Genomic DNA, 12,946 nt, shown 5'->3' on the forward strand with positions numbered 1-12,946 from the left:
AGCAGCAGATTTATCAACGAAAATTCAAAAGTATGGTTGACTTCCTTTAATCTGTAGTAAACTATACACAAAGTGTTTTCTGTATTGCTTGATTTGAGTGTAAATTGTTATTTTCAACAAAAATACCGAATATCAAGGTTATTCAATCGATTTTACTGTAGTGTTTGAAAATGCTGTTGCGCCTTCTAGCGGTCGAATGCTAAACTATACTTTGCCACATACTTTATACTGAAAATTCTGTACTGTTTGGCAAACTTGTATTGTTGATTGAGTTTAAGCTGCTGAACATTGAAATCTCAAAAATACTCAAAAGTTATTATATTACTGAAAGTCTAATAAAAATACACATTTAGACTGCAAAAGCTAAAGGTGGAATACCACTCAAAGCTACGTTAAGATAGCTAGTTTGATCATCCAAATCAGCTACTAAACTTTTAATTTTACTAACGACATCCGCCTTTTTAGTGTCGTTATTCTCGATTATTTTGTTCAGCACCGATTTTAGTTGGAAGCTTGAATCATATCTGGAAAACTCTACTAAATTTTTCACCACATCATCAGTGTAACCCTAAAAAAAAAGACTTGCTAGTAGAATTCAATCAATAATCAAACACAAACTTACAGCAAATTTATTTAACATCAACCTTTTTGATTCCTTATTGAGCGCGTCATACAGTGACAGTAAAGTCACATACGCTCTAGTGGGAGGCACTTTCTTTTGCCTTAACTGCTCGAACTTGTAGTTGGAATCGATGTCTTCAAAGTTTTTAGAAAATTCCAGAAGTTGGTTGTCCTGGTCTCTTAAGTCAAATTCTGGGTCTACCCTAAAACCCACAATACACTTTAAATAAGCTGTTAAGTATGTTGAGGACAATAGTTTGTACTTGTTGGCCAATTGTAGAAACTCTGCAAAGCTTTTTCCTACGAATTTCTCAGCTTCCTTGAAATACACTTGGGGGTCTTGGAACAGTTGTCTAGTTTGTATGCCTGGAATGAAGGCGCTGTATCTGTCAAAGTAGTTTAAACCTCCAGGTTGCTGTTGCACTTGAACATACTGCGCTTGGGTATTATCTACAATGTTCAATGATGTAAAATAATAAATTGCTAGATAATGAATATTTGGAGAAAATATTAACATCATCAGAGTGTTTACCCTTGGCGAAGAATGTTGCAGGTCCTAAAGGTTTAGGTGGTGCAAACAATCCAGGCCGGTGTGAAGGAGTGGGTCTGATTGTTGTTGTAGTTGTAACGACCGTTTCTAAAAATCCCTGTGTTTATATCGGGTCTAGTGGCGTGACAAAAACTTACCCGCTGCTGGGGGTTTAATAACGTATTTCATGAGTTCAGTGTCGTGCGCAATTATTTGCATAGCAGCAGGGATGTAGGACGTTGATAGTTTAGAGTTGGACTCTACTTTAGGAGGTCCCCGAAGTTCCACTGGCCATTCTGCTGAGCTCCTCTTTAAAACCAAATCATTACACACTCACCAAAAAATCCGGAAAATTTTAGAAATTCAACTTACCGACACTAAAGCCCCACAAAACAATCCTAAAAACAACAAATTCATTTTAAACTCCACAAACAAATGAATATCACAGTAAACACATTTCTAGGTGGGTGAGCAACGGTACGGCTACCAACTACCAAGTCATTTCTGATTAGCCGAAGAACCAGATTCCGAAGTGGTACTAATTAAAAAAACATCGACGACTTCGCCCAACTTTTGACGCGCAGCAGATCCGAAAAGTGGTTCTTATAATGTCGTCTAGCGGCGGCGGAACCTGTTATTCGGGGGCCGGTCGTTGTTTTATTGTTATTAAAATGTTAACGAATGTTTATACGAATAATTATTAATGTTTCGCAGGTGTCAACGACTTTAGGACGCGCGTACGCTTGATCAAAGGATTGCCAAAGCGGAGTATCGAGAGAAAAGAAATCGAGAAATTAGCGAGTGGCATTAGTGCAATTTCTGTAGGCGTGTTCTGCATAATGTGCCTATACTTTTTGGTACCACGTCGAGGTTTTAGTAGGATAAAATCCGAGAAATGTAGTCTTTCAAACGGTTTTGGTAACAATGGTGCAATTTTCAGCATCTTTCTTACACAAATTCAGAAGTGTGGTTTGTTTTTTTCTCATCAAGGCATAATAAATGAATTATGTAGATCAACAACAGGCTGCATTCGTTTTGACGCTCCATATGGACCGAATTTGACGTCTCGATCACGTAATATGACTTATGGTTCTCTTAAACTACATCATCGTGACGTTACATTCGCTCCTCGCGTTTCATGGAGCTTCAAAACGTTTATAGCCCTAGTAACCAGTCAGTAAACTATAAAAATCAACTTTGACAAATTGTTCTGGACAGCCCTAAAAACACAAACTTTCTGAATCACGAAGGCGACCATTTTGATGAAGTAGAAGTCGTAATAATGAAATAACTCTGTGTTCCATATTACATTTACAACAATACAATAATCAAAAATTAGCTAGGAAAGTAACAAAAACCACTTACCTACTTTATGAGCCAGAAAACGATCAATTACAATTTTTGATCATTATAGACAAGTGATAAGGGAAAGGAATTATCAAGAGAAAGGCCTGTAGCATGTGACAGGAACCCGTCATTGTCAGCTCCTTCTGTCACATTCTAACAACACTTCACTTAAGAATTCCGTTCCGTTTTCAAGAATTAGGTTCCTGGGCGGCCATTTTGACGCACTGGTGATTTTTCAAACTCCACAGATATTTCGAAAGTGCCTCAACGTCATCACTACAGTTTACTGACACCAGAAACTGTTCCAAGTCAAAACCAACCGATTTTCTTAAAAAAACGGACTTTTGCTGTTGTGTTGTTCAAATACCTATTAAAAATAAAGAAAAACCCGTGTTTTTTCGCTCTATTCTACAACTAATAAAGCCGTAAAACAAACGCAAGAGAATCAGGATTTAGGATTGTTTTTTTAATAAATATCGAGCAAGTAGGGTAAGTTTTTCTTCAGCTACAACTACCTTTTAGTAGACCATTATTTTTATTTGAAACTCTGTTAAAACTTCTTAAATTGTATTATAATTAGCCCTGTTTTTGGTTTGAATGGTTTATCCATTCAGAATTTGTCTTGTGGTTCAACTGATGAAAGATCCAATCCTGAATTGCAGAATGCTCTAACAGTGAATTGTTAGGGTTTTGACTGAGAGTTTCTAGTTTCTAAAAAGACATGTTACAGCTAAAATATCATTAAACAGCTCACAATAAGTTAAATACTTTCCAAATAAATAAGTGGGTTATGAGTGTGAAATTCCCAGCATACTTAATTTACGTCAAAAATAGTTTGCTCTTTCGATAACAGATGGCACTGAGATGGGTTTTGTGTTTATTTTTGTGCTTTCTAGTCACTTTTCACACTTAGATTTCAGTTAAAACAATCGTGTTTAATTTAACCAAAAATGTTTGCAGTTACAGATAAATAACATTAAAAATAAACTAATTTGACAAATAGAAAATAAATAATTATAAATGACTGATTCAGTCAGTTTTGCAGTTTGACAGCCAATCATAAATCAAAACATACTCTAGATGAGATTGACAGTGCATCAAGCAAACCTATGATTATTAATTAAAAAGTCAAATTTCTCTCTAAAAATTACTGTAGATTAAGACACCAGAAATATGAACGAGGAAGTCAACTAAATTGATGTAAAATCGACGTTTTTAATTGAAAACCATCAAATCAATCAGACCGTTATGGTCTTCAATCTTCAATAAAGCAATATCTTTCCCGTTTTGGTTCATTTTTTTTTCATTACCCACGAAGGTTTCGTCCCAAATTCAAAGTGGTAAACGTTTATAAGTACTTAGTTCTGTGTCATTGGCAACCGTGCAAGGTTGCAATGGTACCCGCATACCAATAAGTAGTAAATATGAACTCTTGCAATTTACTGGGACTACGTTGGATCAACTTGACAGAATTGCTGTAATAATTTACCTAAAGCCGGGTAATTTGTGAATGTGTAATATTTCACGACAATATAAACAAGCATAAATGAGATGAACTGAATAACAAATTAGGGTATTACGCACTAAATACACTGTTTTGTTGACCATTATTTTGGTATTTTTAGTCCACCATTTTCCCAAGATATTTGTACTTGTCATTGCTCTACATACTTATTATATAATTTCGTTTGTCAATAATCACAGATATTCGATCAAAAGACCTCATCAGCTTTATTTGGTGATCTAACCATCGACGTATGCAAATCAAACGTCCTCCTCACTGGTAAATGAAATAATCAAAAAAGTAATAAGGTTGCCGGCCAAACAATACATTTTATTCACAACTTGATGTCGCTTTTGATTTTGCAACCATCAACAACGAGTAGGGATCGTATATAAACTATGACAGAGGATATATGAATGTTCAATGAGTTTTTTTCTTTTTACCGTGAAAATGTTTAGCGTTAGAACTGTCATTTGTGTTGGATTTACTTTATGTGAAGTAAGTAGTCAACGAGTACTTTCAATTGGAAGTAACCTGAAAAAAATATAGTTGGTCTCGATGACGACTTCCTCGTGGATTTACAATGCTCCACGTGCGTTAGCTTCGGCCTCAGCTTCAGTTACAACCACGCCCTTGTCTCATATAGCTGATCTCAGGAGGAAAAGTGCTAAAGCTGAACAGCTTCAAGAAGAAAAAAACAGTGAAGAGTCGGAAATGGCTCTGCCTGGACCAAGTGGTGAAAGCGATCGCACTAATGAGGTTTCACCCAGTTTGTTTCAGAAGAAGGTTAGTGATTTCATTTTGTGTTACTTAATAATAAATAATTGGTTTGCAGGTAGTCAAAATTTTGACTAAACTGCGTCTTCTTGCTCAAATTAAAAACGCGTATCACCATCGACCAGATGAAAGTGAAGATTCTGAAGAAAACACTGTAGTGAACAATACTACTAGTAGTGTTAATATTACGTTTGAAGAACCCCAGGTCCAAAAGGACCTGGAGGTTGAAGTAGTGCCAGTTACTACCAGAGTTTCGGTCAGTAAAGTGAAAAACAACAAATTGAAGGAGGAGGAACCTAGTCGTTTAAGTAACCTGGGGATTTTCTTCGCAGAGCTAGTGGGGTCAATCGTGGGGCTTACCTATGGAGCGGTAGCTCAAATTGCTTCAGGTGGCCAGAATCCCGTGACTATTAGCACGTCCGAAGGACTTTGAACTTGGTTATTTAGTTACGTTAACTATGCCTTTAAGGTGACAGTATTACACTATGGTGGAGTTCTTTTGTAAATTTGAAAAGTACTAAATAAATGTGTTGTTATTTTATTTTTTTTTTGTTTCGCATTTACCCGTTACAACAAGTTACACTGGCAGTGCTTACATAATTAATATTACCAGCTAAGTTTGAGCTAACCACAAAATGGTCCTATAATAACAATTTGTATATTTGTTTGTCGTATACTATTAGTTAAAACAAAATTGAGCGTCAAACTTATAAAATATCCCAGGCAAGACTGAGCAAGTACTCAATCTCATAAAAATATACCAAAAACAACTCCATCCATCAACTTTAGTCCTCCAACTCAGCCACTGGTTGCAACTTCCTCCCAGAATTCGTTTTCACATTAAACAAGCCGGCGTTTCGTAACACTGCGGCTGCGTAAGGATCGCCGAAAGCAGTGGCGTGCGACGTGGCCACGCCCCCTTTTCCCGTGGAAAATGCGTTGGCAATGGCGGTGGCCGATCCGGGAATGTCTTGCGCTCTGGACCGTCCCGAAGCTGCACCGCCGTTAATGAAAATGGGGAAAAACGCGTTGTAGGCTGGGACACCTGAACAAAGCAACGATTTGAAAGTTTGAAGTGATGACGTGATTGGGAAATTTTACCTTTACCAGAACCCAAAAACGGCCAGGAAGCAGCCAATTCGGGGTTTTCGTCTTCTTTCTCTTCTTCGGGTTGGGGGACCACAGGTTGGGGAGCTACGGGTCGTTTAGCTTTTCCCACTTTAATTTTTCTGGGTGCTGTAAAAGAAGAAAATAGTAGGTTTGAAGAAGAAGTACCAGATGACAAGTGTTTAAATCTTCCAAGATTTTGTTAAGTTTGCGTCAGAACCATTTTGGGAGTACAAGATTTAGAGGTTCTAAATACTACTAAAAATTTGTCAAAAATTAAGAGAAACCAATTTTCAAACAATTCTCTAAAACTTTGACTTCTAGAATCATTTTAGAAGCACCAGAAACGATATCACGTGCTTTTAGAGGGTAAATTAGCTAGACAGTCACGTGACTACCGTCAAATTAACTCAAAAACACGTTTCGTATCGAATATTGCAAGAAAAGTTTTCTAAACCCTGATTTTTGCAACTTTTAAGCACACTTTGACAGTTTTGACATTAGTGACAGTCGTCACGTGGTTTTATAACACTATTTGGCTAAGCAGTCACGTGATCCACATGGAGTATAACCAATAACTTGAAAAAACACTACAAAATTTTTCTACAGTAAGGGAGAAAAGCGGTGTCAAAGTATGATTTGCCAGAAACACAGTTTGAAAGGACAGTCAGGGAGAAAATCGCCTGTAAACTCCACTTGGAGTAAGAAAGTGACTGTTCTAAGCATATTTTTGGAATCCTCATTAAATTTCCTATTCAACAACCTGAAAAAACACTACAAAATTTGGTACAGTTAGGGAGAAAAGCGGTGTCAAAGTTTGAAGTGACAGAAACACAGTTTGAGAGAACAGTCAGGGACAAAATTGCCTCTAAACTCCCTTTGGAGTAAGAAAGTGACTGTTTTAAGCATATTTTTGGAATCCTCATTAAATTTCCTATTCAACAACCTGAAAAAACACTACAAAATTTGGTACAGTTAGGGAGAAAAGCGGTGTCAAAGTTTGAACTGCCAGAAACACAGTTTGAGAGGACAGTCAGGGACAAAATTGCCTCTAAACTCCCTTTGGAGTAAGAAAGTGACTGTTTTATGCACATTTTTGAATTCCCCATTAAATTTCCTATTCAATAACCTGAAAAAACACTATAAAGTTTGGTACAGTCAGGGAGAAAAGCGGTGTCAAGGTTTGAAGTGCCAGAAACACAGTTTGAGAGGACAGTCAGGGAGAAAATCGCCTGTAAACCCCACTTGGAGTAAGAAAGTGACTGTTTTAAGCACATTTTTGAAAACCTCATTAAATTTCCTATCCAATAACCTTAAAATACACAACAAAATGTGGTACAGTCAGTGAGAAAAGCGGTGTCAAAGTTTGAACTGCCAGAAACACAGTTTGAAAGACAGTCAGCTATAATATTACCTCTAAACACCACTTGAAATAAGAAAATGACGGTTTTAAGCACATTTTTGGAATCCTTATTAAATTTCCTATTCAATAACCTGAAAAAACATTACAAAATTTGGTACAGTCAGGGAGAAAAGCGGTGTTCAAGTTTGAAGAGCCAGAAACACAGTTTGAGAGGACAGTCAGGGACAAAATTGCCTCTAAACTCCCTTTGGAGTAAGAAAGTGACTGTTTTAAGCACATTTTTGAAATCCTCATTAAATTTACTATTCAATAACCTGAAAAAACACTATAAAGTTTGGTACAGTCAAGGAGAAAAGCGGTGTCAAAGTTTGAACTGCCAGAAACACAGTTTGAAAGGACAGTCAGTTACAAAATTACCTATAAACCCCACTTGGAATAAGAAAGTGACTGTTTTAAGCACATTTTTGGAATCCTTATTAAATTTCCTATTCAACAACCTTAAAAAACACTATAAAGTTTGGTACAGTCAGGGAGAAAATTGCCTGTAAACCCCACTTGGAGTAAGAAAGTGACTGTTTTAAGCACATTTTTGAAATCCTAATTAAATTCCCTATTCAATAACCTGAAAAAACACTATAAAGTTTGGTAAAGTCAAGGAGAAAAGCGGTGTCAAAGTTTGAACTGCCAGAAACACAGTTTGAAAGGACAGCCAAAGACAAAATCACTTGTAAACCCCAGTTGGAATAAGAAAGTGACTGTTTTAAGCACATTTTTGGAAGCCTTATTAAATTTCCTATTCAATAATCTAAAAAAACACTACAAAATTTGGTACAGTTAGTCAGTACAGTCAGGGACAAAATTGCCTCTAAACTTCCTTTGGAGTAAGAAAGTGACTGTTTTAAGCATATTTTTGGAATACTCATTAAATTTCCTATTCAACAACCTGAAAAAACACTATAAAATTTGGTACAGTCAGGGAGAAAAGCGGTGTCAAGTTTTAACTGCCAGAAACACAGTTTGAAAGGACAGTCAGCTACAAAATTACCTATAAACCCCACTTGGAATAAGAAAGTGACTGTTTTAAGCACATTTTTGGAATCCTCATTAAATTTCCTATTCAATAACCTGGAAAAACACTACAAAATTTGGTACAGTCAGGGAGAAAAGCGGTGTCAAAGTTTGAAGTGCCAGAAACACAGTTTAAGAGGACAGTCAGAGACAAAATTGCCTCTAAACTCCCTTTGGAGTAAGAAAGTGACTGTTTTAAGCATATTTTTGGAATACTCATTAAATTTCCTATTCAATAACCTGAAAAAACACTACAAAGTTTGGTACAGTCAGGGAGAAAAGCGGTGTCAAAGTTTGAACTGCCAGAAACACAGTTTGAAAGGACAGTCAGCTACAAAATTGCCTCTAAACTCCCTTTGGAGTAAGAAAGTGACTGTTTTAAGCATATTTTTGGAATACTCATTAAATTTCCTATTCAATAACCTGAAAAAACACTACAAAGTTTGGTACAGTCAGGGAGAAAAGCGGTGTCAAAGTTTGAACTGCTAGAAAGACAGTGTGAAAGGACAATCAACGACAAAGTCTTCTCTTCTCTCTTTATAAATTAATATAATACCTTTAGTTGTGGTGACTGGTGCTGCTTTGGTTACAGTTTCGGTGGTACCTTCCTCGATCGAAAACAACGTTTCCTGCTCACCCTCATTGACAATCACTTCTTCCGGTTCAGTTTCGTTCACCGAATCCGGTTCGACAACGAACGATTGCCTTTCGGTGGTTTGTTCTTCCACACCCTGCAATTACCGACATTTAAGGGTGAAAGAGAACTGTGTTACCGACTATTACCTCGTTGCGATGGTTGAGGACGTCATCTTGAGCTGGGGGAAACACCACCGTGGATGGGACTAAAGCGGGGGTGCCTGCAAACGAGTTGGTGGCCACCGTGTCACCCACAACCATGGCGGTCATTTGACCTGGGGCGACGTAGTCGTAGCCAGGGTTGCCCGCTCTGACGTAACGGGGGTTTGCGTAGAAACTACCCCCCATTATGTAGGATCTCGGATAGTAGCCGTGATCTGAATAAGTCCAGTTTAGTAACAGTGTTGCCGGTGGTTTTTTTGGCAGACTTACTTGAAATCGGTGAGGCGCTACCAGCGGCCACAAAACACCACAAACACAAAATCACAGACAACATTTTTTTTTTATTGTTTAGTGTTAGTTAAACGAACGTCGAAGAGTTAATTTAAGCTTAAGGCCTTTTGCGGGCAAATTTATATTTCGCAATCGAATCGCTCCCACCACGATTCGATTCATCCTTTCCGTCCATCTGGACGAAATTGCCGATTCCGGACACGTTCTGCTTTATAATGTATGTTTTAACAATGATGTTCATTTCGAAATTTTAATTTGCTGTTAAGCCGGCATTCTTCTTCGTTGATTTTAAATAGTCGAGGTTCTTCTTTTTTCTCATAAACACTACTAGGAAATTGGCTTTTTTAGTGACCAAAAGTTTAAAAAGGAGAAGGAGCCAGAGAATGGAATGTTGCTAATTGTTGGAGAGAGAAGAGCTTTTTCTTTGCCTCATAATGTAAACCAAAATGTTTTTATGTCCAGTGCTAGTGAGGATGCCAAATGACAATCAAGACAAAGTCAGTCACATCATGTGATTCTCTAAACCAATATATTCCACTGTAAGAGTAATAAGTAAGTCAATTATACCATTAACATCGTCTGAACGTTAAAGGTGACTCCTATAGTCTGGTCAATGCAAAATTCCTCGTATCTTTTCTACAACGTTTTTCTCTTATAAAGAGCATTTGGAGTGCATTCTAAATAGAACAGAACCAGGTGCGAGCTATACAGAAAAATCGTTATTCCGACCAGGAATGTAGAAAAAATGGTAGTGCACACGACGTTCCCCCCATGAATAAAGTAATGCATTACGTCCATATCAAACAGTTTTAATAAGGGAATACCGAATCAGAGCTGACATACGACCCTATTTAGCATATGAAAATATTAACAGATATTTTATTAAATGCTAAAAACAGTCACTAAACCTGTTGTATCATCATTCAGTAGAGTGCTTTCACAGGATACAATACAACAAAAGAAATGACGTCAATCACTAGATGCCCTATCGTTTTTACAGGAAAGCATACCTTAACGGTACGTCATATGGGAACACATTCCTCTCTAATTATTCCCATATTAATACTGCTACATTTGCGTAAATCAGAGTGGTTGGTTTGTGATTGGTCAAGAGCAAGTAGCAAGCTGAAAGCTGCTTTTTATTGACCAATCACAAACTAGTGCTGAAAGTGATTGTTGTGATATTGTCTGATATATCGGCCGCGCCATTTCGATGACACTTCGGGCCAGATGTTATCGCACGTGAATTACACCGCGTCGCTATAAATTATTGATAAATAATTGACAAACCCCGCTGAATTTTAAAATTTGTTGCCCGATCTGATAACACGAAACAAGGAAAAAATCTCAAGGAGTTTCTGCGATCTTGAAGGATTTTTGGATAATATCTTCAGCGGTTTTACAAAAACAATTGAAATTTTGATACAAACCAAATACCTTAATTGCACTGTCTGTTCTACAGTAAGTTCGTATTTCGCTTGAAACAAATTAATCTTTTAACGTAATTTACCGTAATAATGGAAGTTTGTGTGAAGCGAAATTGGGCTTTAACGACTTGTGATCATAATACATTACAATTTAGTGTTATGCGAAAATCGATCGTAAAAAGAGGTTTGTCACGTGACCACTTCATTAAAACGTCTTACTGATATCTTGTGATCGTCTGTCAAATTAGGTTACATCCGATGGACCCACCATTGAATTGCCATATTTTCCTCTTATTGTTATCATGATCATTTGCACCAAAACGTATTTTGAAGCTTTCTTTGTTTTGTTTTGTCTATATGACAGATGATCTTATTTAGTTGCGAGTTATTTCTGACAGATAAGTGATGTGCAGTTATCTGATCACGTGACTGAATAAATTTGACATTTAAAAGGCGGTGTCTGTTTTATTGATCTGCAATTCGTTATTGTACTAAGCAACCTGACATTACATTTTAAATACAAACTTAAACCAATTGTCCCTGGGAGTAAAAAAAAAATCATTTTTATTAACTGCCATTGACCAGGTTGCCAAATGTTATTTGAAAGCATCTATAAAGCTAAAATTATACAGGTGTGGTAAATCCAAAACCGACCATAGGAAAGCCGCGTAACGAACAGAGAAACGTACATTATTGCATGCGCGGGACTAAGACAGAAAACGAAAAAAATATCAAGTAGGCCATATTTTCAGCCCGCTGTTGCCAAACGCCAAGTTATTTTGTCCACGGTATTTGAGTGATACTTGGCGTTTGGCAACAGCGCGCTGAAAATATGGCCTACTTGATATTTTTTTCGTTTTCTGTCTTAGTCCCGCGCATGCAATAATGTACGTTTCTCTGTTCGTTACGCGGTTTTCCTATGGTCGGTTTTGGATTTACCACACCATCGAGAACACACTGAACAACAGTTCTCTTGTTGTATAAGATTACTATAGACAGATTAATAATAAATTTAAATTTATGATTATCGCGACGCGACGTTTCTTTTTTAGTCAGACTTTAATTAGGTAATTTAGTTTTGGAATTTGATTAAACGAACGATTGTTATTCAGCCTCACTCAAACGCTTACATATCGACTTATTTGTAACATTTTGACGGACAGACCACACATCATCCTGATTTGGTATGCATTTATCGGTATTTGCGTAATTTACGCATTGATTTGCCACTTTTTATATAATTTACCTGTGGAAAAGTTACGCTTCTAGCTGTTTGTTGAGGGAAATTTATGACGGCTGATCGAGACAGCCTTGTCAAAGAATGTCGCCTTGGGGATTAACCGCACTGTAGTAGATTTTTTAAATATTCAAATGTTTTCGTTAATCGCATATATACCTGAAGTGTACAACTTTTTGTCTACTCATAAATTAATATTAATTTAAAAAGACTCATACACAAAATTTTAAGTAGGACCATCTGATTGGAAATCCCTATTGTCTTCTAGACAAGTTAATTACATTGTAGCTGGTGTATATGACTCACCTCAAAAATCACATGAATAATGCAAAAGTCGTGGCTCTACCAGGAATTTTACAACTATATTATACACGGGTAAAATAGTTAAAAATGATTTAAATTTCGTAATGGGTGCCATCAATTTCCTGACTCTTGAAAAATCTGTTAAGTTGGAAATAAACCAAACAACACACCAGAAAGTTTAAAACAAAATTAAAATTGAAAATATGTTGTGTAATATCGACATTGAATAGTTTATTAAACAGTGCGTGCACCATCATTATCATTCATAACAAAGTGTGTAGATGTTATCTTAAATCTGCCTTAACAATTTTTTCTGGAAAGCTTTAAAATTAGTCGAGTCGAGAGGTGTTTTTTAATAAACACAGGCGTGGCAATTTTTTTTTTACTATGGCAATATTAAAATACCGAAGCGTGTTTGATGTATTTTTTTTTAAGGTTTGTTATTGAAATTTACCATTTTTTATGCGCGCTATGTGTCGTGTACTATTTTATAGCATCCTGGAACCTAATTCGCATACTTTAGGCTAGCCAACGTTACAGACAATAAGCCATTTATGGCACTGAATACAAATTT

At 36.7% G+C, this 12,946-nt stretch overlaps 3 protein-coding genes across 7 annotated transcripts; 1 reads left to right on the top strand and 2 right to left on the bottom strand.

Moving 5' to 3' along the window:
* Positions 1-303: 303 nt before the first annotated feature.
* Positions 304-2,619, bottom strand: ImpE3 (Ecdysone-inducible gene E3). Of its 3 annotated transcripts, none has more exons than XM_081975607.1 (7): positions 2,516-2,619; positions 1,523-1,548; positions 1,309-1,459; positions 1,154-1,258; positions 885-1,071; positions 623-824; positions 304-568 (listed from the first exon to the last, which is right to left on the bottom strand). In XM_081975607.1, exons 3-7 carry the CDS (start codon positions 1,367-1,369, stop codon positions 350-352), a joined length of 774 nt encoding a protein of 257 aa, XP_081831733.1. In that variant the 5' UTR covers positions 1,370-1,459; positions 1,523-1,548; positions 2,516-2,619; the 3' UTR covers positions 304-349. The 3 variants fall into 3 exon arrangements, with proteins under 3 accessions (XP_081831733.1, XP_081831734.1, XP_081831732.1); XM_081975608.1 differs by having other exon boundaries at positions 2,520-2,538; XM_081975606.1 differs by lacking the exon at positions 2,516-2,619 and having other exon boundaries at positions 1,523-1,859.
* Positions 2,620-2,766: 147 nt separating this feature from the next.
* Positions 2,767-5,319, top strand: LOC145726488 (uncharacterized). 3 transcript variants are annotated; one of them, XM_081975616.1, is made up of 4 exons: positions 3,734-4,499; positions 4,551-4,787; positions 4,837-5,034; positions 5,111-5,319. In XM_081975616.1, exons 1-4 carry the CDS (start codon positions 4,425-4,427, stop codon positions 5,114-5,116), a joined length of 516 nt encoding a protein of 171 aa, XP_081831742.1. In that variant the 5' UTR covers positions 3,734-4,424; the 3' UTR covers positions 5,117-5,319. The 3 variants fall into 3 exon arrangements, with proteins under 3 accessions (XP_081831741.1, XP_081831742.1, XP_081831740.1); XM_081975615.1 differs by lacking the exon at positions 3,734-4,499 and adding an exon at positions 2,767-2,986 and having other exon boundaries at positions 4,837-5,319; XM_081975614.1 differs by having other exon boundaries at positions 4,837-5,319.
* Positions 5,301-9,544, bottom strand: LOC145726485 (uncharacterized). Its single transcript, XM_081975610.1, has 5 exons — positions 9,385-9,544; positions 9,100-9,329; positions 8,873-9,047; positions 5,880-6,014; positions 5,301-5,823 (listed from the first exon to the last, which is right to left on the bottom strand). The coding sequence occupies exons 1-5, from the start codon at positions 9,446-9,448 to the stop codon at positions 5,564-5,566; spliced, it is 864 nt and encodes a 287-aa protein (XP_081831736.1). The 5' UTR covers positions 9,449-9,544; the 3' UTR covers positions 5,301-5,563.
* Positions 9,545-12,946: the final 3,402 nt, after the last annotated feature.

This window comes from Ips typographus, linkage group LG3, assembly GCF_016097725.1.
Source record: "Ips typographus isolate SLU linkage group LG3, UJ_Ityp_2.0, whole genome shotgun sequence".
NCBI lineage: Eukaryota > Metazoa > Arthropoda > Insecta > Coleoptera > Curculionidae > Ips > Ips typographus.